Source organism: Dreissena polymorpha, chromosome 11, assembly GCF_020536995.1.
Source record: "Dreissena polymorpha isolate Duluth1 chromosome 11, UMN_Dpol_1.0, whole genome shotgun sequence".
NCBI lineage: Eukaryota > Metazoa > Mollusca > Bivalvia > Myida > Dreissenidae > Dreissena > Dreissena polymorpha.
Genome location: NC_068365.1, coordinates 38,248,038 through 38,275,605, shown reverse-complemented (window position 1 = coordinate 38,275,605; position 27,568 = coordinate 38,248,038). Strand labels below are relative to the sequence as shown.

Below are 27,568 nucleotides of genomic sequence, written 5' to 3'. Positions count from 1 at the left end.
ATTATTCTACAAATAGCAGACACATTGTAGAGTCACATACTATGTCAAATGAGAACATAAGATGTTATACCCACTGGTAAATTTGGGCATGTGCAATATAATATAACTTCAATCATCACCATTACCCCTGATTTTTTTGTCAAAACAAAACATTAGTAAATACTTGAGATTGTGAATTATAAAGCTTCTCTTTGTTTGTTAAGTATACACGCAATAAGAAAATTATATAAAATGAAGTATGACAATACAGAATTCAGTATTGGGGTGCACTGTATGTAGTATTAATATATCTTGCACGTTATGGCCACTCAGTGACATTCTGACAGCCCAATCCTGGTCAGAGATGACAGGTTGATGGCATATTGTGGCCTACAAGACAGGTGGCTGACAAATCTACACCTTAAGGTGATGCTCACTATTTCTGTTTATGCTGGTCATTTCCAGTTACATGAACATTATCATATCATCACAAAGAATAAATAATGTTTCGTATTTTGAGGAAAAATTTTCTTATGAAAAGATTTTCATATTGACCCACATCACTACTTGTATCCAGAATTTGTTAATCCTTTACGACTAAGATACGTGTTTAACCCTTTACCACTAAGATAGGTATTTAACCCTTTACCACTTAGATAGGTATTTAACCCTTTACCACTTAGATATTTAACCCTTTACCACTTAGATAGGTATTTAACCCTTTACCACTTAGATAGGTATTTAACCCTTTACCACTTAGATAGATATTTAACCCTTTACCACTTAGATAGGTATTTAACCCTTTACCACTTAGATAGGTATTTAACCCTTTACCACTTAGATAGGTATTTAACCCTTTACCACTTAGATAGGTATTTAACCCTTTACCACTTAGATAGGTATTTAACCCTTTACCACTTAGATAGATATTTAACCCTTTACCACTTAGATATTTAACCCTTTACCACTTAGATAGGTATTTAACCCTTTACCACTTAGATAGGTATTTAACCCTTTACCACTTAGATAGATATTTAACCCTTTACCACTTAGATAGATATTTAACCCCTATACCACTTAGATAGGTATTTAACCCCTATACCACTTAGATATTTAACCCTTTACCACTTAGATAGATATTTAACCCTTTACCACTTAGATAGGTATTTAACCCTTTACCACTTAGATAGGTATTTAACCCCTATACCACTTAGATAGGTATTTAACCCTTTACCACTTAGATAGGTATTTAATCCTTAAACACTTACATAAGTATTTAATCCTTTAACACTTACATATGTATTTAACCCTTTACCACTTAAGATACGTATTTTGACACATTTAAAGTCTCTTAGAAAGTAAGATTTAATTCAAGACCTTTCTTACTAGATTCAAGTTTTAAAGGCTTCATTTTAAACCCTTAAATTCTGATTAGCAGCAAACAGCATAAAACCTGAACACTTACTCCCAGGCTGCTCTGGTTTTATGCTGTTCGCACCTAGACATTTCCACCTTGCTTCTGAGTGGGAAAGGGTTAAATGAAGGATTCTTATGTTGGGAGGTAACTGTTACTCAAAATATTCCATGGACTTTAAAACAATTATTGGATGAGCTTCTTGCCACAAAAAGACTGTTCTGAGTTTTAGTGGTAGTTGAAACAATACGTTTTCTCCTTTTATCAACTGATGCCTTCAAAGTATTGTCTGACAATTGTCCCTCAAAACACCCATTCAATACTTTCCAGTTCTGGTTTGCACAAGAACATTTCTTTATTAAGTCCTTTTGCCAAAAAAAATATTTAAACTAGCAAAGGGCAAGAACTAAGAAAATACAATAAAATGAACTGAATTTTCAATTGGGGTAATATCCTATACTTAAGCATAACAAGAGATGTGTTTGTCAGAAACACAATGTCCCCTAATGCGCCGCTTTTAAATTATTGTTTTGACCTTTGAGCTTGAAGGGTGACCGTGACCTTTCACCACTCAAAATGTGCAGCTCCATGAGATACACATGCATGCCAAATATTAAGTTGCTACGTTCAACATTGCAAAAGTTATGAAGAAGGTTAAAGTTTTGGTTAAAGTTTTTGAATTTCTTTTTTACCTTTGACCTTGAAGGATGACCTTAACCTTGACCTTTCACCACTCAAAATGTGCAGCTCCATGAGATACACAAGCATGCCAAATATCAAGTTGCTATGTTCAATATTGCAAAAGTTATGAAGAAGGTTAAAGTTTTTGTTAAAGTTTTAGGACACATACACACACACACACACACACACAGACACATACAATGACAGACAGGCCCAAAAAAAATATACCCCCGATATTTCGATCCAGGGGCATAAAAATAGTAAAATATCACTTCAAAAATATTAATAAGGTTGCAATCAGTTTTTATCATTTTCTATCATTATTTGGGTGGGTCCCTAAACATTTGAGCTTAGTTCTAGAAAAAATGGGCTTAATGCATGTGCGTAACTTGCCTCCTTAGATAAACTTGTGCATTTTGCATAAACTGTCACAGGATGCTATTTACACTATTGTTGTAGTGGGTGTAATAATAAATAATTCCAAGTTCTATTTCTATATTTTATTTCCATTCTACTCAACTCAAGTCAACATTACTTAATTTCAAATAATTTTAACTCGCTTTCAGACATCCTATTCTTAACCTTCCTATAACCTTCACTGATTATCATCTCTATCCCTAACTCCCTTCTTTCAGCATTCTGACACACCCCTTGTTCCTCTCTTCCAATCAAATGAAATTATCTTAATACGCATCTTTCAGTCATTAGTCATATTCATATCTCTTACATATCCAGCTGTCACAGCATTTTACAACACCCTTACCCCCTACTATTTCACACATGTTGTAACTATCTACCTCTTAACCTGGTGGAACTATTTCTCTATAGGTGTCCCTGAATCCTCTTTGATCATTATCTTATCAATATAATTAAAGACAACTTACATATTTACCAACATACATGAGAGATAAAGTAATGTGCATCATATAACATATTAAATATACTTTTATAACTTGACCCTCAGGTTACAAAACCATGCAAGCACGATAAGTGTCCATCCCTACAATGACAAATACAATAGTTGCAGTATCCACATATTCCTAAAACTTATTTTCATTGACATATATGGCACATATTCTCTCACAATTTCTATTTTTTACCAGAACAGAGTTTGCTATTTTTGGAATTTGATTGATTTCTTGCATAAACTTATCTGCTGCAACGTTCTATCTTCCTTAAAGAAATAAATCATCTTTGTCTGTTTGTGACAGAAGGTAATTGCCCTTGTCAAATAAAAACGCACTTTTTACCAAAACGCACATCTAGCCACTTAAAAGTGCGTTAACTGTGTGTTTTTTGTTAATATGTGCGTTTTCAGTGTTCAAAAGTGCATTTAAGTGCGCTTTTTGTGCGTTTTTGCTTTTCAAGTGCGTTATTTTAATGAAAAAGTGCGTTTTTTGTGTGTTTTCTTTGTAACATAACGCACACAAAACGCATAACATAACGCACACAAAATGCACATTTGGGGCATTGTTGGATTTATATAATGATCGAAATTTGTACCACATTTCATACAATCTTAAATAGGCAGCCATCTGGATCAACGAATCATTAGCCTCGGGTTATAATTACCGGACACGAATATTTGCTTACCGTATGTGTCAATATTCGGTAATTCCCGTATGTATTCGTTAAGTGTCCGTTGCATACGTATATTTAGGTTGCAGACACGTGACTTAACAAACGGCCAATCAGAATTCTACATGTAGACACGTGACGTTACACAGCCAATCAGAATTGTACACAAAACAATTATCAAAGCTTTCGTTGTTTATATCTATATTTATGGACAGTCTTACTTGAACGGCCGAATATACAAGTGGCATTATTGCTGGCTTTCGCGGGATGGGCCCATTGCGGGCTTCGCATGTATCTTGTATTTGACAAACATTTTGGAAACGTTGTGTTGTGTTAATAAGCAGAAATAAAACGCAAAGAAATCAGAAATGAACTTTGTTTGTTACTGTGTGTTCTCCACGAACAATACGCAATTACGTGACACAGTACATTTTATGGAGCCGTGTACCATGGATACGACCGAAGTACGATCACAAGTGCGATCACGTGCCGAAAAAATGAAAACATCACAACCACAACGCGACAAGAATTCAGGTCAGTTGTTTAAAAAAATTATGGCAAACTTGGAGAGGGAATTTCAAAATTTATAAAGTAGAAAATTAAAGTAAAAGGCGTCATGACAACGAAATTTTTAAGAATTGTTTTAAAGAATTTAATGTAGTTAGATGTTAAAAATAATAGTGTTGATAATAAATTATGTACGAACAAATTTTACAAATATCAAAATCATGCCAATTTTGCATTTATCGGTACATTTTTATAAATAACGGTGAATTGAGAATAAAAAGAGATATTTGAGTTTTACATTATTTTTATGAGTTATAGAAATAATGAAATTAGAGGCGAACAAATCATTGAGAATATTTAAAGAATTTTTATATAAATTGCGTATGATTATAATAAAGATTGTATACGAACGTGCGTTTTTTGCGCACAAATCCATTTTAAATTGTTGGTATTTTTTGTAAAGTTCCATTTAATTAAAACGTACAAGGAAATAATAATATCTTATATAGTTGTGTTTATTATTTTAATAAAGAAACTTTGGCGGTGGTTTTATTTATTAATATAGTAGAAAAAACTCGGAGATGATACAAATATTCAAAGAATTTACCTAGTATTTTACATTGGCAGAATTAAGAATTTAGGAATTTAGATTATTTAAGACAGTTTTGTTTATTATTTTAATAAAGAAAATAAGGCGGGTTTTGTTTATAAGAATGATAAAGAAAATTAAAGAGGACGAATAGATAAAATTATTGGAAAATTTAAAAATAGTTTTCCGAATTGTAAAAGAAAGAAAATAGGAAATAAGAAAAATAATGTTGATTGCGAATATGAATAGGGCAGACACACAAAAAAAAATATTATGTAAATATGTATATAAGTCATTGTGTTGATGCAAATATATGTAGGATATCGGTAATATTGAAGGTCTTGATTAATTTTAAGTAAGAATTTAATGCGATCTGACGTGTATAGCGCAGTGAAAATATAACGATATGTACGCATTAAATTTCTAATATAATTGTTTAAGGGTTACAATTATATTTTATGAGCACGGCTGACTGATCAGCGTTCGGCATACATGCCATACGTCCCGGATTGTCCGGGACAGTCCCGGAAATGAAGAACTTGTCCCGCTGTCCCTGACATCTGTCAAATGTCCCGGAATTTACAAAATCCATATATACATGTACCTTTTCTCAGGCTAAACTGCACCTCGAATCTGTGTATATCTGCAGCGTCTCCATGACAATGCCTACCCGAATAGGCAGACTACGCTATGTGTCAAAGTCGATCAATTAACAGGGGTCCTGTTATCATATCGATTGTCTCACGTTCGCGGTCAAACCGAAAAGGCGGCATTGTTTAATATGGTTGTTAATTGACTTTAATCTACTACGTCATTATTTCCCGCTGCGTATGGGCAAAGGATAGTTGTTCACACATCTGAAGTCCAACATCGCTGAGTAAAAAATTAAAAGCAGTTTATGTTCGCACGTTTAACCGACAAAGAAGTTGAGTAAAAAAAAATGAGTATGTATTGTGAATTGATTTGAGTTGACGATCTAACGGTACTGTATTGTTGTATTTTTTACTGTATAAATGTTATAAATGAATAAAGGCGTATCAACAACTACGTGTTACACACCGGTCTAAATAACAATAACGCAGTGACGTCACCATCTATGTTTAGAACGCTTACACTGAAAACACGTGGCTTGTGTCTAGTAACGGAAGTAGTAATGTTTAATTTGACGTTAATAGATCAAGTGTATTTCGGATAGGCTTTCGAACTTTTGCAATTAACGATGCGAAACAAAAAAAAACGTACCAAAAATGCATATGTCTATAAATATCCCTACATTTTAAACATGTCCCGGAAAATCGGTAAAAGTCCCGGACACTTTAACTCAATGTCCCGGAATTGGTCTGAAAAATTATGGCATGTATGGCGTTCGGACATACCGAGCCCGAGGTTCTGATAACCTTAGCGTCCTCATGAGTAAGAGAATTTATCCCTGTGCCATCGAAGCAAATTACGCTATGGACAGAAGATGCGATGTCGCATAAGAATTATTTGAGTAGTTCGATTAGGAGCAAAGACCTGAATTTTGAAGTATACCGATACGTGTTCTTATATTATGAATGCATATATATAAAAGTCTGCCTTGTCATATTTGCGCATTTTTACAAGTGCACAGGTCAAATATGTCAATATATCTATGCCCAACGGCAAAACTATAGTGATAAAGATGAGGTTTATGAACAGGTACGTCTATCATTACCCATTACTCTAGGTCAATAAAGTGGCGCGCGCCTGTCAAAAATTTACTGGCCGCACGTGCGTTAAATGATTATGCCTAAGGCGGTACACAAGTCATATTAAGTAAATGGCTTGTCAGATGTCAAACTGTCATGTACTTATCCGAAGTATGTTTTGAGGAATTGACTAATATTTTTTCGTTGTAAAGAATTTATTTTTTTGAATAAGATATCACAGTAAGTTGTCATGACGATATTTAACAATAACTAAGGGGATATTTATAAATGTTTGCCATGATTTTGAACAACTGATACTTGTATCACCACGACGCAGATAAAAATATCGAGATTTGAAGACAACGCCAAAGAAGAGCGACTTCGCGAGACAACGCCTTCCACAACGAATAGAAGAAACAAACAACATAATTAGAATGGAACATCACGGCGTTTACTCTCAAAGTTAATACCTGGTTCTATCGCTAAAAGAAGACCAACGCCAGAAGATTTCGAAGGACAACAAGTGACGCAACACTGGACACAATACTTGTGACGTTAAACACTATAGAGTAGATGCAGCCGTTCAACTGTTTGACGTGCGTAGATAACGCATTCGGAATGATACTTCCGAGGCCTAAGACATCAAGGAGAACACTGCTATAGTTAATACCTCGTGAGCATTATGGCCAATAGAAGATCTTAATGTTCCGAGAGAAATGAAGACGCTGGGGCCATCAACAAAAATACAAACGACAACGAAAACAACAACAACGATGAATACAACGGAAACGACAATCGACGACGCAAGTTAAACATCGGAAAGCAGAGCTGAATCAACAAACGCATTCCAATTGCCACGGGCGAATCCACAATCGGCTTATCTTCATGACGGCGACAATGACTTCAATGAAACATCGTATTCGCCGCGAGCTACAACTTCAAGACAACATGGACGACACCAGATGTACAGATGGCCAACGATCAACATATGATGTTCTACACAACATTTCGATTGACATTTAAATTGTATATCAATTACTAATGTTATTTATTTCAGCAGAGATGCTTGTCAAGGAAATTATATTGTTATCCGCATATTTTCCATCATTTGAGTGTGTTTGTATGAATGTAGTTTTTGTTATTTAATTAGTTATTCAATAGTAAAATTTTAAAAGATTTTTTTAAATCATAAAATATAAAAAAAATCAAATTAAGGGGGAAAGTTGTGTAACATAACGCACACAAAACGCATAACATAACGCACACAAAACGCACATTTGGGGCATTGTTGGATTTATATAATGATCGAAATTTGTACCACATTTCATACAATCTTAAATAGGCAGCCATCTGGATCAACGAATCATTAGCCTCGGGTTATAATTACCGGACACGAATATTTGCTTACCGTATGTGTCAATATTCGGTAATTCCCGTATGTATTCGTTAAGTGTCCGTTGCATACGTATATTTAGGTTGCAGACACATGACTTAACAAACGGCCAATCAGAATTCTACATGTAGACACGTGACGTTACACAGCCAATCAGAATTGTACACAAAACAATTATCAAAGCTTTCGTTGTTTATATCTATATTTATGGACAGTCTTACTTGAACGGCCGAATATACAAGTGGCATTATTGCTGGCTTTCGCGGAATAGGGCCCATTGCGGGCTTCGCATGTATCTTGTATTTGACAAACATTTTGGAAACGTTGTGTTGTGTTAATAAGCAGAAATAAAACGCAAAGAAATCAGAAATGAACTTTGTTTGTTACTGTGTGTTCTCCACGAACAATACGCAATTACGTGACATCTTCATCTGTAAGTGCGCTTTTGAGTGTAGATGTGAGCAAAATGTGTGTTTTTTATCTAAGAAGTGCGTCTTTTATTTAGGAAGTGCGTTTTTTGTGTGTTTTCTTCATCTGTAAGTGCGCTTTTGAGTGTAGATGTGAGCAAAATGTGTGTTTTTTATCTAAGAAGTGCGTCTTTTATTTAGGAAGTGCGTCTTTTATCTAAGAAGTGTGTTTTAAGGTTTACAGATGTGGGTTTTTTCTCACAAAAGTGCGTTTTTCTATTTTGATGAGCGTCTTTTTTTAAGCATAAGTTAGTCTTTTATTTCATAAGTGCGTTTTTATCATATGATCTGTTTTAAACGGATGTATCTAAAAAGACACATGTTGAACACACTTCTTAAAAAGTACGTCTTTAACAACCGTTTAGAAAATGTTTTACAGAAATTGAACAAGAAACAAAATTGTTGCAGGCTCTAACAATTTATTTACATCAAATGAATAAACATAGACATATATCTCAGTAACCTGTAATAATATAAGGGGCAGTTTGAATAATTACTGGTTGTCCATATTAACCTGTTTAATGTTTACATACTTTATCATACAATTTCAATGCATACCCTATTGCTTAAGTTTTAATCTCAAACATTTCTAAAAATTTCCACCTAAATCAGACTGTGGGTAACTAATTAAAAATATTGAAAGTGTCAAAAGTATTATGTGGGCTTGATAGTATCAATTATATTTCCTCAACATAAATAAGTATTTGAACTTTCTTATACTGATATTTATACCCTAATACAATTAATGTCTACCACATTGACCATAAACATACATTTTAAAAGGCAATTAAAATAATATTTATACTATTAATATTATTTGCTAAAACCATTCAGCATGTTATATTTTAATATTTACAATTAAATATAATGTGTTATGGGTGCTGTGTATTTTTCAATAAATATTTTGGTGTTGAAATGACTGCCTTTTCAGTATTTCTCAAATTATGTAATTTTTGGCTTAGACACAGCATGGAATCAGATAAGAGAATTGCCAGTCCCTATCAGTCCTCCATCTAAGCCTAACTAAGGGGTGTTGATATACTTTTGATTTGTTCAGGCACCATCTATTTGAGAACCACAGATAGGAAGTTATTTTTTGAAAACAAGCAGCATCAGCAACTGACTTTAAGCTAGATTTTAGGTACATGTATCAAGTGAACAACATTAAGACCTATTATTCTAGTGTAAAATGTCTTGAAATACTTTCAGCATGAAGTATTGTGTGATGAAAAAAAAAGTGTATTTACTACAATGTGTAAATCAACAATAAGTATGTTGCAAAGGAGATTAAAAGTGGGTGGTTAAAGACATATAAAGTGTTATGGTCTAGTTCAACAACTGCCTGTATTTTTGGAATACTGAAGAACATTCTGTTGTAACAGGTTTGTATTTTGAATTCTGCATCCCTTTTTTATTTAGTTTATTGAATTAATTATGATCATTATCATATTTATGTATTGTCACTGGGAAATGTAAATGGATGAGTAAATGTAATGCAATTTTAAGCAAAAACAACACCATTTGAATTATTATGGCTGTATTTTATGGTTATTGTCATCTTAAAGTTATTTATACCTATTTTTGGTCATTAATGAACAGATTTTTCCCCCATATTAAATGAGAACTTTTATATTTAAAGGTTAAACCCCATGGTGACCGTGAAATTTACATTGATCAGAAGATCCTTTGGAAAGAATGTGCATCATCGCATCGCCTGCCAAAAAAGGGAGCAAAAGGGAGACTATCTGATGTATGGACTTGAATACCAGGATTTACCCTGCACAAGCTGGCCGACATGAGGAGAACAGGAGTGGGAAAACCGCGCCCTCTCCTTGACCAAGAAAAGCTGGATTTGTTTAGAGGTAAAACTATACAGGGTACTGGTTATTGCATTTTAAAGGTGTCACACTTCCGACCAGTCCACACAGCAAAATGATACCACGTATCTTGGTACATTTTCGAACAGTATTTTCTATCAAACGTATTTATTTATGAAAAGCGTTAAGTCACATGTGATCAGAGGATTAAAATTGCAAAATAAACAACCAAAAACAACAAGCAAACAAACTAGTTTTGAATTAAATTTATAATTTTTATAGCAACGAGATTACCATAACAGCAATATTCAACACTTACATTATAAAATATCTTTCAGGACCTGATCAAATGAGATCATGCACGAGACGCATCGCGCAAAGGCCATGACAGTATAATAGTTGCAAAGAAGTTTGACCGGCTGGTGGCAGACGTGGAGAGAAAGATGAGAGCTGCACTCCGCCGCCTCAAAGAAATGCTGACAGGCCTTGATTGATATGCATCTTTCTTATGTATATAGCTGTTCGTGTGTATATACTGTACATGTTATTATAGTATGCTATTATTTTTTGTTTATTTATAATCAAATTATGTTTATATTTATTTCATCAAATTGCCATTGATATTTAATTACTCATGTATGTTAAAAATGTTGGTGTACATTTAAGTATAAAATTGAATTATCTTGTAATTATTAAAATACACAAATATATATGTTTATATAATTATTGGTTTTTATTGTTTATCTGAATTAAAAAAAACTTTTAACAGCATATAATTGAATCAACTGTAAAGGCAAAAGATGCACCTTTAACGCACATGTGTGCTTTTTGTGAGTGCGTTTTTTACTGCCATTCATGTGCGTAAATTGTGCGTTTTGTGTGGGTTATAACTGCCCTTAACGTGAGCTAAATGTGCACTTTTTAAAATAAAAAAGCGCACATTTAACTCGCTGAAAAGCGCAGTTTTAACCCACTTAAAAGCGCACATTTTACACACATGTGCGCTTTTATGTGGGTTATAACTGCGCTTAAAGTGAGTTAAATGTGCGCTTTTTAAATAAAAAAGCGCACATTAAACTCGCGAAAAGCGCACATTTAACCCACTTAAAATACCCACATTTAACACACATAAATGGCAGTAAAAAACGCACTTATAAAAAGCGCACGTTTAACGCACATAAAAGCGCACATTTAACACACATGTGCGCTTTTATGTGGGTTATAACTGCGCTTTAAATGAGTTAAATGTGCGCTTTTAAAATATAAAAGCGCACATTTAACTCACTAAAAGCGCACATTTAACACACTTAAAAGCGCACATTTTACACACATAAATGGCAGTCAAAAACGCACTTATAAAAAGCGCACGTTTAACGCACATAAAGCGCACATTTATCCACAAAAAGCGCACATTTTCTTGTTTGTTTGTTTTTGTTAAAAACTCACTTGGTAAGAAAAAGCGCACATAAAACGCAGTGCCAATACCGCCACGTTTACCACACGCAAAACGTACTTAAAACGTACATTTCACACACTTTTTTGAGAAGGGTGTCCAGATATAAACCAATTAAAGGGAGAAAACTATGTATAACATTTAGAGATCAATACATGGAAGTCTATTACTCCTTCAAACTTGTCTTGTCAACGTTTTGACCAATAATAAGAAAATAGCTGACTTGAAATTTAAATATACATTAATTGTTTTTACAAAATTATGTTTGTGCGGTCTTTAAAAAATAAATAAATAAACAATGCAGTTTTTTTTAAATAACTTTTGGGGCCCTTTGCCCTCATTCTGAGATAGAATGATATGACTTTTGACATTTTTGATGAAAATTGATTCATTTTAGTGAATCTGAGTGAAAATGGTACTACTTTAGGCATTTTGAATTAAAATTGTATCACTTTAGGCATTTTGGGTATAATATTATAATTTTAAGCATTTTAGGTGAAAAGTGTACACTTTTTGACATGTTGGTAATATTTTAGACAGTGTAGGTGATAATGGACATTTAAGGAATTTGGGGTGAATATGTTATTATATGTTTTTAAGTCATTTTAGAGAAAATAGTTTTTTTAAAGGTATTTTGGGGTGAAAATGGTATCATTTAGGCATATGGGCAAAAATGGTATTATTTAAGGAATATTAGGTAATATGAAACCTCATTTATGAGGGTGTCTATTAGAATGTTATTAAACTGAAAACAGATGCTAGAATGTTTGGTGCTCCTTAGTAAACCTTATGTGATCAACTAACTATGTTGTATAAATCAAACAGACTGTACTACTATCTTAAGAACTGATTGGCTGTCCAGATGACCCAGTGGTTGAGAAATTCACTTCTCGCCTCTGCCACCCCGGTTCAATAGCGCAACCAAATCAAAATAATAGCTTGAAATTGCAGATTTAGATATCATTCAAAGAACACCAGGACCTTCGTGAGCCTAGTCAGTTTATTTGCTGTTGAATAGGAATGCCGGAACCGACACTGGATCGTCACAAAATGCAGCATCAGGCTTGGAAGGACCTCATAAACTTTGAAGAACACACAGGTGTTATTTGCATATTTTAGTCCCTGGCACCTTACCAGGCAAAATAGTGGAAATTTAATGAAATTGATATTAGTGTTATTTTTTATATCTTGAACATGATGAGATGTCAAAGTTTATAGTATTTTATCAGCCTTGAACATATCTTTTTTCTGATATGTATAAATATATATGCCTCTATGTTACATGTATTGATATTTATGATATTAGGTTGTCTAGAAACAGAGTCTGAGAGATGTTGATTATAAAATATGATGAATAAAGTAAAATTGCAATTCAATCGCACTTCTAACACAACAAGCTTATCATTGCTGTCAATCTATGAGTGCACTGCTTCTTACCATGTTATCCAATACATTCTTTGTATTGAATTTAATAGCTTTTTTACTAGATTCAAGTTGTAAAGGCTTCATCTCCAAACCTTAGATACTGATGAGCAGCAAACAGCATAAAACCTTAACAGACTGCTAGTTACTCGCAGGCTGTTCTCGTTTTATGCTGTTTGCACATAGCAATTTTCACTTTGCTTCTGAGTGGGAAAGGGTTAAACTTATTGATATCCATGCATATGTTCAATTAGAATAAAACACATCTCAGTGCTTTCCACAGGCCAGTCAGCTGTCCCTCGCCTGGGAGTTTGACTTATAAAATCCGAGTCCGCGGGGCGTTCAAAATTTATCGACAAGTGTTCTTTTTCAGTAACTGCAACTAGCCATTCTTCAAGCGATATCCACTTCGCCAAATATTTTGAGAGCCTATTTAAGATCCTCTGTCAATAACATGTATGTCTTTACCAATCGTAAGCCCGCCTATCATTGTATTGTATAATCGATATTGGCCAATGAGAGCGCATGCTTTGCATGTGCGACAGCATTCATTTATGCATTAAATGCATGAAGTAAAATCATTCAGATGTCGAGTGACATAATTGTCATAATAGTGTGGTTTTGTAACAGTTTGTTGGCTTTCTTACCTACCCCACTAATCAGTCCCAATGATGTTCACCTCAATGATGAAATCTCTGCAAGTTACTTAGAAGACTGATGATGACAACCAGGTGTAATTTCATGCATCATAATTAAATAAGTGTTCTCCAGAAAAAATTGAGAAGCCATGCAGTTATATGTTCACAGTAGCCAGCGACTAAGCAATACAAGAAACCGTCGGAGACGATTGATGCTCCCCAAAGTTTTTTTTTGTCACAATATTGCACTATATTTAGATAAAAGGAAACGTCTTGAGAGCACAGTAGTTGGTGGGACTATAATTTTTTTATAGCAAATTTCAAATGGCCATAACTCTGTGAACAAGAAACCGTCGGAGACGGTTGATGCTCCCCAAAGGTTTTTTTTTGTCACAGTATTGAACTATATATTCAGATTAAAGGAAACGTCTTGAGGGGCATAACTTTGGACAAAATAATACAATGTATGGTTTATCAACTTAAAAATTTCAAAGGGCCATAACTCATCTAACCAGAACCCACTAATAACATGCGCATCTCCTCAAGGTAGTTAATCTTCCCATAAAGCTTCATTGAAGTCCAGTCAGTAGTTGGGGAGAAATAGCCCAGACAAGAATTGCACTATACATGTATGTACAGTTTATAGAACATTTCATAGGGCCATTACTCTGTGAAAAATCATCTGACCATATCCGGCTGATAGTATGCACATCTCCTGTTGGTAGTGAAGCTTCCCATAAAGTTTCATTGAATTCCCGTGATAAATTGCTGAGGAATAGCTCGGACAAGAATTGCACTATATGTACAATGGAAAATTTCAAAGGGCAATTACTCTGTGAAAAATCAGCCCACCATAACCGGCTGATAATATGCACATCTCCTGGTGGTAGTGAAGCTTCCCATAAACTTTCATTGAATTCCCGTAATAAGTTGCTGAGAAATAGCCCGGACAAGAATTGCATTATATATGTACAATGGAAAATTTCAAAGGGCCATAACTCTAAGAAAAATCATCCGGCCAGAACCGGTTGATAATATGCACATCTCTTCTTGGTAGTGAAGCTTCCCATAAAGTTTCATTGAATTCCGGTCATTAGTTGCTGAGAAATAGCCCGTACAAGAATTGCACTACATTGTATATGTACAGTAAATGGAAAATTTCAAAGGGCCATTACTCTGTGAAAAATCATCCATCCAGAACCCCCTGATAATATGCACATCTCCTCTTGGTAGTGAAGCTTCCCATAAAGTTTAATTGAATTCCGGTCATTAGTTGCTGAGAAATAGCGCGGACAAGAATTGCACTATATGTACAGTTAATGGAAATTTCAAAGGTCCATAACTCTGTGAAAAATCATCCGACCAGAACCGGCTGATAAAATGCACATCTCCTCTTGGTAGTGAAATTTCCCATAAAGTTTAATTGAATTCTGGTCATTAGTTGCTGAGAAATAGCCCGGACAAAAATTGTGCACGGACGGGACGGACGGACGGACAGACGAAGTGGCGACTATATTCTCCCCCCCCAAATTTTTTTTGGGGAGCATGAAAATCATCCGACCAGAACTGCTGATAATATGCACATCTTCTCTTGGTAGTGAAGCTTCCCATAAAGTTTCATTGAATTCCAGTCATTAGTTGCCGAGAAATAGCCCAGACAAAAATTGAGCACGGACAGACACACGGATGGACAGAAGAAGCGGCGACTATATGCTCCCCCAAAATAATTTTTTTGGGAGCATAAAAACTGGTGTATTTGCACCATTTCAATTGACACTTTGGGGAAAGTAGCCGGCATCTAGATTGAATGTAACCGGTGAAATTGCCAGCTACGGGTGCTTTCAGAGAACACTGAATAATAAGGTCAAAACATTTATTCAACTCGTAAAGTGTTTTAACAAATTATTACTGAAAGCATTACCAGAACTATAAGTGTTTTGTTGAATTCTCAAATGAGCATTATTTAATTTGTAGTCCAAAACAGCTTCCAATTTTAATGTTAATGTGACATTAACAAATTCTAGCTTCAAATATGCAATGCTTCATGTTTTTCATTTATTTCGTGTTGTTTCTTTGTCTTAATTAAAACCATACGAAAACAAGACTTTTGCCAAGCAATATATGTCCCCATCCGGCCCCACAATTGTCAGAATTTATTTATTTATTTTTGTTATATTTTTTGCCATAGCAACCAGAATTTTTGACGTAGGAACAAAATGAAATGACGTGCATAATTTCCATATTGCCATCTATCCATTTTTCAAGTTTCATGAAAAAATACGAAGAACTTTTAAAGTTATCGCAGGATCCAGAAAAGTGTGACAGACAGATGCACTGAGCGTAAACCATAAGTCCCCTCTGGTGAAACTGGTAGGGGACAATTATGCAGACATATACAACGTCACGTGGAAAGTGTGGATGTATTAATTGTTGTATTAAATCGCAAACAGCACATCAGGCTTTCAAAGCGTGTTCAGTGGCAAAACCCCATCCCGATAAGAAGTTATTTCATCGAATGTTTAAATTGTCTCATATGCCAAAATTAATTTGATACTTAAGAAAAATGACAAATGTTTGTGTTTATGAAATTCTTGAGCGCTTTTATTCTCAATATTTACCAGAATTTACTTTTATACATGGAGTATGCAGGATTATCTGGTTATGAATAGCAACAGAAAAGGAAGTTAGTATGCGGTTATTGATTGAGTCGGGTTGATATGGATGTATTGGACAATCCATCGAGTCAGGATTATGCGTATCTATGTCTGAAACTGAAAGATTTACACAAAATAAAATTTCTTTATCAATGACTTTATAGCTGGTTTATTTTCTTTCAAGTCATAGAAACCACAAAACTACATAAACAAATGCTATTAAAATAACGTATGCAGCGCCCTCATACTACTTTGAGGGAAGGGGTCCGCAGCCCTTAGGAGGGGGAATTTTTTGTAAACGGGGCAATTTTTCAAAGCAAACTTACTTTACAGCAAAAAAATGCAAGAACAGGAACTTTATCAAAGATGTTTACTATTCTAAACATCGTTTCTTGAAATAATTTTAAATAAAAGATCCATGCTGAGGCCATATCAACAGAGTCAGGGAGTGCCTCTGCGATCTCGGAACTCGACATGGCATCTTCACTAGCATCGTGACTAGTAGTACTAGTGGAACAAAATGCATCTGCATCTCACTGAGCAAGTGACTGTTTATTGAACAGAAGATCAAATTTTTTTACATTTGGTGAATGTTTTACTGATATTTTTGCGATAAGATTTGCTGTCATGAGACATTATGTTGTTTTGACCTTCACCTTCATGATCGTCTTGGTGTTTTTTTCCCGATGTTTTATTGAGCGTCTAATCAATTAAGGTTAACAACCACAAATTCCATTAGAACGAAAGAAGTGTAGATAGCATAGATATTTCAGTGCGCGAAAAACGTTCAATTTTCAACTATGAATCAGCCATTTTTTATATTTTATATCCATTTTCTGAGGAGGAAAAAATCTGTTTTGGAGGATTTAAAAAAATACTTTTCAGATGGGGGACTGCCACCAAAATTCGACAGCAGATTTGGTAGATTGAGGGCCCTGGTATGTAGGGGGTTGCCCTCCCTAACTCACCCCTAAAGGCCCGGGTCGTCTGAAAAAAATCCTGCGGAAAGCACTGACACATTTGTAATGATAAAATACAAATTGCTTGACTGTTTTGAGATAATTTCCTTTTTCGGTGGACCACAACTTAGCATATGCATGTTTGTCAAGAAATGTCATTCAGTTATTTGTTTCTCGCAGAGGCTTGATGAAAGCAAGGATGACACACTGCTGTAAATAGAACAATGTAAAGATATATCAAATATATGTTGTTATGGAAGTGATTTATAGATTCCCATTAATTTGTTATAAAAAAATTTCCTGATATTTTCAAATTTGTTATTCTTCAAACTCTTTAACCTTCACCTATTCAATGTAGTGGTTGTTAAATCTATAGACTAACTCTTAAACATTGTTTCTTGGTTGATTCATCTAAAAAAATTTTTTTTTTTACATTTTATTGGTTTTCTCTGTTACATACGTTTATGTCAATAATTTGAATGTTTTTTTCCCCACTAAATGCCCATATATTCAGGGTTCCCTCTGGGCTTTCAAAAGTTGTCGCCACACTGGGGCAACATTTGGGCAATTGAGATCATGTTATTATAATACAAACAAAAACTGAGCATTTACAGTATGTTAAAGGAATTGATTTAATAACAGTAGTATTAATAATAACAACACATTTAACATTGTTCATTAAATAAAGGCACATTCAATCAGTTGTAAGTCTTGTTGATTGACACCTTCTTAGCAGCCTGAATATGTTGCCACAGTTTTGGTTCTTCAGAAGCTTTATGGTATTCTGAAAATACAAAAAGGGAAATATAATATTAATATAATACTTATAATAATCAATTAATGTATAGTATATAAATAATATAAATGTGTGCAATCATATGACCTACTACATAGAGCCCTTAACATAACAGTCAAATAAAATAAGCATTTGTGTATATCAAATGTCAAATTGATTTCCATGTGCTTAACTATCAGGGCTCAAAATAAACACTCGCAAAATGCGAGTGAAAAATACCGATTGCGACTTTAGTTTTAAACCACTAGTATTTTTTTGCGAGTAAAGAAATAGTGAGAAAAAAAAAGTAATATTGCTAAATGCGCTCGACCTCGCGAAGGCCAACCGTAGGTCAATTTATAGAACGTCCAAATACCCGTATGCGGAAGTGCGCACCTTGTATGTAGACGGGTATACTTATAGTACAGATACGCATATTGTATTGTTACCATGTTGAGTAATACAGTGGTTACTGCGTAACACAGACGTCATCAGCCGAGTTCCCATCAGTCATCAGGTGTTTCGCCCCTTATCTCGGAACACCCTCTTGATGGCGGGGCAGCAGTGGTGATCAATCACTGCTCGTCTGTGATGGCTTCCATGTCGTTTCATTGCGTCGTAGCCAGAGCCAACTGGACGCTCTCTCTGCCGCCTTGCCAAGGGCCCGTACAGAGCTTTTCCTAGCGCTGCCTTTGATGCCCAAAGCTCCTAGCGCTTTCCACACAGATTGTGCAGGGAAGCCCCTACATCCTACTTCTACAGGGAAGATCCAGGTGGTGTATCCTCTCTCCCTGCACATGTCTGCCAGTTCTTGGTACTTTGACTGCTTCCTTTCATTTGCCTCATCAGTTCTTTCTTCCCAAGGGACAGTCAGTTCCAGGAGTATCATCTTCTTTGGAGCTGTTGACCAGATGACTTTATCAGGGCATAGGTTTGTTTGAACAACATCTGGGAATACAAGTTTCTGTTGGAGATCAACCTTCATCTCCCAGTGTCTGGCCTCTTGTAGCAGGCTTGTGTTCTGGCTACCCTTTGCCTTCTGTCCTTCCCTGACAAAGTTGATGTAACCTGGCCCTTTGGTGTTGATTTGCCACTCCTTCCTTCTTTCTTGCTCCAGGATGTCGGCAAGCACTCGCAGGACTTGGTCATGCCTCCATCTGTAATGACCTTGAGAGAGAGCAACAGGACAGGATGAGAGTACATGTGCTAGTGTCCCTCTCTGGCTGCATAGTGGACAGCTTGGGTCGTCGCTAAGCTTCCATCTTTCAAGGTTTGTTGGTGTTGGCAAAAGATCATATACTGATCTCAGTAAAAAGGACAGCTGGAGGGGTTCATACTGCCAAAGTTCACTCCATGTCAGCTTTCTCTCTGGCAGATTCCATCGACTCCAACAACCTTGTTGGCCCATCTGCACAGATCTTGCAGACCGATGGGTATCTTCTGACCTTCTGATTTCCTGTTGTACCATGGAGCGTCTTTCCTGGCTGTCTGCCTTTTCCCATCGGGGCTGTTGCCCATGCCCTAGGCCTTCCCGACCTTTGTTGGTAGCTCCAACAATGACCTGGTGGTGCAGACTACTCTCGGCTTGTTCAACTGCCTTGCTTGCCGACCACTTCCTCCCTGTTCGGATTTCTATTCCAGCTTTACTGATCTTCTGGTCTGCGGAGTCACGTAGTGTTAGGAACAGCCTTGCTTTTGCTACCTTGTATTCCTCTACTAGGCATGTCAGTGGCATCTGCAGCTTTGTACACCTTCCATATAGTCCTATGGAGCTGAACGATGGTGGCAGCCCTAGCCATCTTCTTATGTGCTTGCTTACTGCCTGTTCGAGTTGCTCAACTAGACTCACTGGTATCTCGTTGACCATCAGTGGTCAAACAAGCCTTGGTAGTAGACCGTGCTGATAGATCCAGGACTTGAACTTCCCTGGTAGTTCTGCTCTGTCAATTCTCCGGACACCTTCCTCAAGCTGTTGCCGGATTCTTCCTTTGCTGCTCTTGTCTGAGAGTGTAGAATCAAACCATTTACCTAGGCACTTGATTGGGTAATCTACCAATGATGGGATTTCCTCGCCTTGGATGAATAACTTGAACTGTGTCGTGACCTTTCCCTTCTTTACTACCAGACACCTGGACTTCTTTGGCTTAAAAACCATTCTTGCCCATGTCACAGTCTCATCTAGGGCTTTCAGGATCCATCTAGCTTGGATATGGGTTTCTGTGGTGATGTTGAGATCATCCATGAATCCTCTGTTTGCTGGTAGACGGATGCCTGCGTTGGTAAGTGGCCCTCGTGTTTCTCTTTCCCCTGCTCTCAGGATCATATTCATTCCCATAACAAAGAGAATCACGGAAATAGAACAGCCTTTGACTATACCCTTTTCGAGCGATATCCAAGATGTTGTGAAGCTCTTGCATGAGAACCTGAGGTGGATATTGCTGTAGTACATGTAGCTCCGTATGAGGCTTCTTGCATGCTCCGGTACATGGTAATGCTGTAGTGCTTCTTGGATTAGCTGGTGGGGAATGGAGCCATAGGCGTTGGCGAGGTCTAGCCACACAATCGTCACGTTCTTCTTGTTTATTCTAGCCTCGTGAAGCAGTTGAGTGAGGGCACTTGTGTGTTCAACACACCCTGAGAATCCAGGGATGCCATCCTTCTGTACTGATGTATCAATGTAGGTGTTGGTGGTCATGTATATGGAAAGCCGTCTTGCCAAGATAGAGAAAAATATCTTCCCTTCGACACTGAGAAGTGAGATGGTTCGAAATTGCTTGACATTCTTTGAGTCTTTCTCTTTAGGGGCAAAACAGCCCTCTGCTGCCTGCCAGCATTCAGGAACCGAGCCTTTCTTCCATACAGCTCTAAGGAGGAGCCAAAGTCTTCTCAGCAGCTTTGGGCATTTCTTGTAGACCTTGTATGTAATACCACTTGGGCCAGGAGCAGAGCAGGCTCTTGCTTTCTTGACAACGTCTCTGACTTCTTGGAGTGTTTGCTCTTTCAGGTCCAATGGGAACAGTGGGTGATCGGCAGGTGTTATCTTGTCACAGTCACCTAAAGGCTGGGCCCCTTCTGGGTTGGAGTGGACTTCTTTTAGGTACTGGGCTACTTCCTCCTGGTCACTTTGAAGGCTACCTCCCTTCTCTTCGCCAAGCAGAGTCTTGGTGAACTTGTACGGGTTTGCGATGAAAGCTGCCCTTTTCCTTGTTCGTTTTCTACGTTTCCTCCGAAGTCGTTCTGCTGTTGTCAAGATTTTCAATCTAGATCTAAGCTCTTCTCTAAGCTTCGCCAGTCCCTTCCTTTCTACTTCATTGGCCTTCTTGTATCTCTTTCTCAGGGAATTAAGCTCTTCCCTGACCTTCTTCTTTTCACGTTCCCTCCTGTTTGGGTTAGGAGCTGGTTTCAGCTGACTCTCCTTTTCATCAGTGCCAAATCGTTCAAGACCCAGTGAGTAGACTAGGGTGGTCAAGATGTTGATTTTCCTTTCTACCCTACCTTGGAGAGTGGTCTGAAGGATAATGTCAAGATCGTTGTCGAACATATCCCACTTCTTGTCATTGGTTCTTGGCCAAGAAATCTTCTGGCGTTTGGTGATGTTGGGGACTTTCCTTCTGTCTTTTGTTGACCATTGGTCTGTGCTCTGTTCATTGGGAATGACAGCCGGGCTTTCTCTAGCCTTGGGGGGAAATATTGGGATTCTTCTCCTAAGAATTGGCTGAAGATTGGAGACTCTTCTGTCTTGTCTGTCTGAGTCATCAGCAGTTCATCCTCTGAACTGTTCCCAACTGCTTTTTCTGTCTCTGCTAAGGATTCTAAGGATTGCAATTCTTCAGGCGAGCAACCACTTCCAGTTAGTGACAAAACTGGTGCTGAGAGACTTCTGGTACTATGGTTGGCCATCGGACCAGTCTTCTCCCTCGTCTTATCAGGTAACCCTTTGCGTTGCCTCAATCTATCAGGTTGCTGACAGTTGCTCCTTGCCTGGTGAATCTTTAGCCCTTGAAAGTTTTTGCAGACTTTCCCACATGTACAGGCCACTGTATCGGTCATTGTTCGTTGTTCTTTTCTTGTCGATTCCATTGTGTCCGTCCGGTTGGGTCTCTCATCCCCCCCCTCTCGGGAGACCCTGGGGGTGTTTTCCGTCATTTGTTGTTGTAGCTCGCGTAGGTTGTTCCCTCACAGGAACAGCCAGGTGGGGTGCCGGCCCTCCTAGCACCAAAATAGTGAAGCAGTCGACTAATTCACACGTGTTCATTGAACTTGAACAGACAAGGCGTCGAAGCAAAAAGTAACTAGTTTCTTTTTGCCCACAGACGGAAAAAACAATACGAAAGATAAAGCAAGTTAGCCGTTCAGTCAGAAAAAAAACGAAATTAAATTATGTTTCCAGCTTAATTTGCGATAATATTTTTGATTTTGCGAGTAGGTATTAAAGCTGCTCGCAATGTTTTGCAAGTAGAAAAAAAGTTAAATTCGAGCCCTGACTTCAAGTTAACCTTTTTTAAAACAGTACATCCGGTAGTGAATGAAGTGATTAGTGTATAAGATATAAAGAGTTCAAAGAGGGGGGGGGGGGGGTGAACGTTTGCATTTTGAATGAGTCTCAAAATTAGCAGAATCTAGTGTTCACTTTCTAAAGTCGTTTTACACTCTGAACTTGCCATTTTGACGAGTGAAACAGAAATATGTCACCGTTTAATAGAACCAATACATGTAAAATGTTTTACTATTTTCTACAATTACACCGATTTTTCTAAAAACAATCGATAATTACCTTTTTGATTGTCATTGTTGTCAATTAAACGGTCTTGAAGCTGCTTCGAACACTGTGGCAAACACTTCACATTTAAGCGCAAAGTCGGTATATTTCAATAATGCCTTATCTCTGAAGCAATAAAACTGCAGACCAATTAAGATAACTTGCAACAACACCCCAGATAATCGCAATTATCGCCATAACATGCCACTTTGCGGTAGTCTGCAGTCAGCACCACGCTCCATTGATTACAGCGGTATCGCTTACATCATGTTAATCTATAGTATTACGACTGCCGTAAGCGGCTGGTAAACACCACGTTTTTTGTCATTTTAAGAAAATATGAACGCAGAAAATTGCCGCTTTTTTTTTAAATCGCCATTTACGAAATTTTGTCGCCAGATTTTTTATTTTGTCGCAATTGGCGCCAATGGCGATCGACAGCGGGAACCCTGATATTTATTACAAATCAGAAATGTAATCTAAAACAGATATCTTATGAGCTTTGACCAGTATGCTATGTTCTCATACATTCATGCCCCTTGACTATGTATTTCGTGCATGCGCATACAATGACAAGTATTTTTAGCATTGTATAACTTTTATATCCTCAATAAAATACTATTTCAGTATTAAACCATCTGAAAATCGTCTTTGTTTACATATTTACTATTTTTTTCAACTCGTGAAGGTGAAGGTCAATGATCTGCATCATCCAGATCATTTTTCTCATTGGATTCGTGCTCCTCGCTTGAACGCGTTCCAAATGGGGCTCCCAGTGGGGAAGTTATTTTTTACGTAACGGATTGCAATGTCCTTCTAAGACACAATTGAATGTGTATTTAATGATGGAAGTGATTTATTTTCAAAAATAAAATTCCAAATAAGAGCAGGAATCTAAATATTTTTAACCATGGTTATTTTCAACAAAAACAATGCCAGGTTTTTTTTACCTTATATAACAGACGCCGAATATCAGCGTCTTCCCCCACCAAACTAGGCTGGTTTTTTCCCCTTTCAGAACCAAAAATTCCCCCTAAAAAAAAAAAAAAATCTTTTTTTTTTTTAATAGAAAGATGTGTCTCATGATTATGATATCTCAATTCTATTTCAATTTAATCTTGCAAAGCGTAATAAATTATGAAAAAAAAACAATGAATATAGTGCAAACATGTACAAATGTATTGTAATAATGAGAGAGTAAGTAAACAAATCCCCCAAAAAGGGGAACGCCGCGAAAATTCCCACCCGCACAATTTTCCCCAAAAGTGGAAAATCCCGCATAAAATTTCCCCCACATAAGGGCTAAAGGCCCCTTCCCCCACAACCCCAAAAAACCCCTGAATGCAAACGTTTTAATTGAAATATAATTGTCTCACGCGTCTTGGATATTGAGTTACAATACCATGTCAGGTACCTCTCAGTGCTCCGAATTGAATAGAGCACGGCCTTCCTTAGAAATGCTTCTGCCACTTGCACAGAATTTCTTAACTTTTTTGTTATAAGTGCTGGCGATTTATAATGCAATAATACTCTGCAATGGTATTTTTTACCACAATTTAAGCAATATCTTTGTCTGTGTGGTACATTTCTTGTTTAAAACTCATTTTCTTGGCAAAATAGTCAGCAGTTGTAAACGCTTGATCTACTTGAATAGAATCCTGACACGCAAAGTATTTGGCGAGAGCGAAAATGACGTATTAAATTGAGCACGAATCCAATGAGAAGACACGAAAGTATGAGAACGAGGCATAATAATCATATTTGACTATAGTTGCAATAATTCAACTATCAGCTTTATAACCCAATGGGTTGCTGATAGTTGCAATGCACTCTCTCTTGGCCATGGGTGCAAAATGTTATCAACAATGCAAGGGTTAAGGAACACTGAAACTGCAAGAACTTATACAAGTTTACCTATCTAAACCACAAACTCATCCAAACAGGACCATTTAAGCAAGAAATAATTGATTTTATTGACTTAGGTTTTGTTTTGTACGCTGTATCCGCCATATTGGAAAATTGACCGAATATTGGTTAGGTCGTAGTACACCAATATTTTGCATGTCGGGTTATGTGCTCCAGCCTATGAAGTCAATAACGATGTGGTATTCGATACAGAATACACTGTTTCAAATTTAAACATAAACATGTCAGCGAGAAAAGTGTGTTGAAACATCGTCGTGTTTTTATAGGGTGCATGCAAAGGATGACATCCGTAGTTTGCCATTCAGGTAAATTTAACATGTTTATGAAGTTTATTCATTATTTTCCTCAATTTGTCTCGAACGACGTCTGTTTAGTGAAGCGCACGGATTCGCTGCGCTGAACTGCACCCATGTTTATGAAGGGGTGCATATGGACTGCCAGAGCCGCCATAGCAAAAATTATCAAAGGCTCTAGAAGTCCGTTTATATGGACTAATTTGACTATATCACAAAATGACACTAGCGCAAGTGACATTGTGTGTGGACACAAACACAAGATTTGCATAGAGATATGTCATAGGACCCTTGTCGAAAAAATAAAATGTTAAGCTGTTTTCACTTTCCTTAATGTTAACTTTGCTTCAGTTATTTAATGAATATTTGAAAAAGAATTTTCCAGAATTTCGAGATATCACGAATTCAACATTGCAAATAATTTATTTAGCCAATCGTAATTGTTTTTAGTTTAAAACTTAGATATAGTGTACCTCTATGTGGTCCCACTTGCTGTAGTTAATCGTCGACATAATGTGACAAAGAAAATGCACAAACAAAAACAAAATTGAAATCAACTTCACGTCCGGATAACACTTCTACTTATAAAATTTACCCTATTGTAAATCAGACCTGTTGGACAGGTTACACACCCCATTTACATTTTCTTAGCCTTTTAGTCTGTCTGTCAAGTCAAGTGAACAACTACTACTGCACCTCCTCCTCCTCCTCCTCCTCCTCCTCCTCCTCATCATCATCATCATAATCATCATCATCATTCTAATTTTTCATCTTCATCATCGTCACCGGCGCAACCACCACCACCACCACCACCACCACCGTCACCGCCATCACCACCTCAATCATCATCATCATGATCATCATGATCATCATCATCATCATCATCATCATCATCATCATCACCATCATCACCATCATCACCATCACCATCATCATCATCATCATCATCATCATCATCATCATCATCATCATCATCATCATCATCATCATCATCAATTAGAATTGTCTTCTTCTTCATCATCGTTCCCATAATAATCGTCAATATTAAAATCACCCGCTCAAGTCGCAATGTCATTGCCAAAGCAGAGACGTATTGTCATCTAGTTACTTTGTTTTCCGTCTTTGTGTCAGTTGGTTTATTCCGTCTTTGTGCCATCTTGTTCTGTTGCGTCGATTCGTCATTTGGTGATTAACCGTTATATGGTTGTTTTTCGACGTGTTATTTGGTCGTATTCCGTCGTTGTGCCATTTTGTGATCCCCGCATACCAAACATGTTGATTGTTTTTTTTATAAAGTTTATCCGAACATGACGCATTATAAGATGCCATCAGATCCAGTCAGCGGGTTGAATAGAAGTGTCAGACTGATAGTTTTACGAGATTGATAAATTTCGGAAACTTTGGAACAATCTTGAAGAATGATTTACACGTCTTTATAATTATGGCCCTAGTATACGTATCGCCTGTTCCGCAGCATATGTTTCAAGCGAAAAAATGCGTGAATGCCTTGTAATTGTTCACTGAAGTCTTCAAATGGCTGTCAAATTAGCGCCGTGGTTTGTACACGCGCTTCTCACTTATGTGAAAGTCGTTGGCTCCCCTCCACAACACAAGACCACACCAAAATTGAAAATCTTTCAGGTACAACAAATTAGCTGGAAATTGCAGCTAAATTCAAATTTTGTCGCAATTTTCGTGAGAGTAGTAAGCTTATAAGGTGCAGCCTCAGTTCACCTTGCTTCATTTTCAAAAAAACAAAAAAAGTGTTAAACAAACGCTAACACGTGAATTTAGTCATTGACAAGGTTGACATTAACTATTAATACATGTGAAAGAAAAAATAAAACAATACAATATTACACCTTTGTCAGCTGTTTTTCATAATTTTAAAGTTAAAAAATATAATAAGTTTCACTGAAAACGTCATTTGTCCAATCAGATTAGTATTAATTACATTGAGAGATTAGTTAATAAACCGACCAAACACGATTTTGACCTACTTTTATTTTGACAGCGCGGACAACTGGCTTTTTTTGGCCCAGCCATTCAGTCCATATGATATCGAACATATTTTTGAAGAGATATTATTTACATTTGGAATTTTGTGTGTGCAATCTCATGTGGTGTTATTTTAAAGACTTCAAAAATTAGTAAACGGAAATACAAAATTCTGATCACCTCATAATAAACCAATATTAGCTTTTGGATTAAACCTAAACTTAGGGACAACAATAAGCAGTATCATGATGAGCAAGCATATGCTGCTTTATTTACCTTACTAGTTATGTTAACTAGCCAATACATATCTCAATGAAAAAAAATAAACAAAAAGTAATACATAACAACACATGTCTGTGATGTTAAATATGTAGGCATCGATGTCGGGGCTGTCAATATAATGAAAGGTACCAATCCCGGGGTGATGGTGGGTGGGTGGGTGGGGGTGGGGCGGTAACTTCCCAAATTTTAGGGTAGGGGCGTTGTCCCGCTGAGACTTCCGAAATGTGACCCATTTTTATACCGGAACTCTTATAAAGTAGACCCATTTTGATATAAGATTTGTTTTAAAGCATACCCATTTGTATAGGCTACAA

General features: G+C 36.7%; 1 protein-coding gene across 4 annotated transcripts in view; it reads right to left on the bottom strand.

The window, feature by feature from the left end:
* Positions 1–25,574, bottom strand: part of LOC127851694 (hsp90 co-chaperone Cdc37-like) — a 59,278-nt gene extending 33,704 nt beyond the window's left edge. For all 4 annotated transcript variants that reach the window (XM_052385541.1, XM_052385542.1, XM_052385544.1 and 1 more), the window contains exon 1: positions 25,448–25,574. In XM_052385541.1, coding sequence (XP_052241501.1) covers positions 25,448–25,486 — 39 coding nt within the window. In that variant the 5' untranslated portion in view covers positions 25,487–25,574. The remainder of the gene's footprint in view (positions 1–25,447) is intronic.
* Between the last annotated feature and the right edge of the window lie 1,994 nt (positions 25,575–27,568).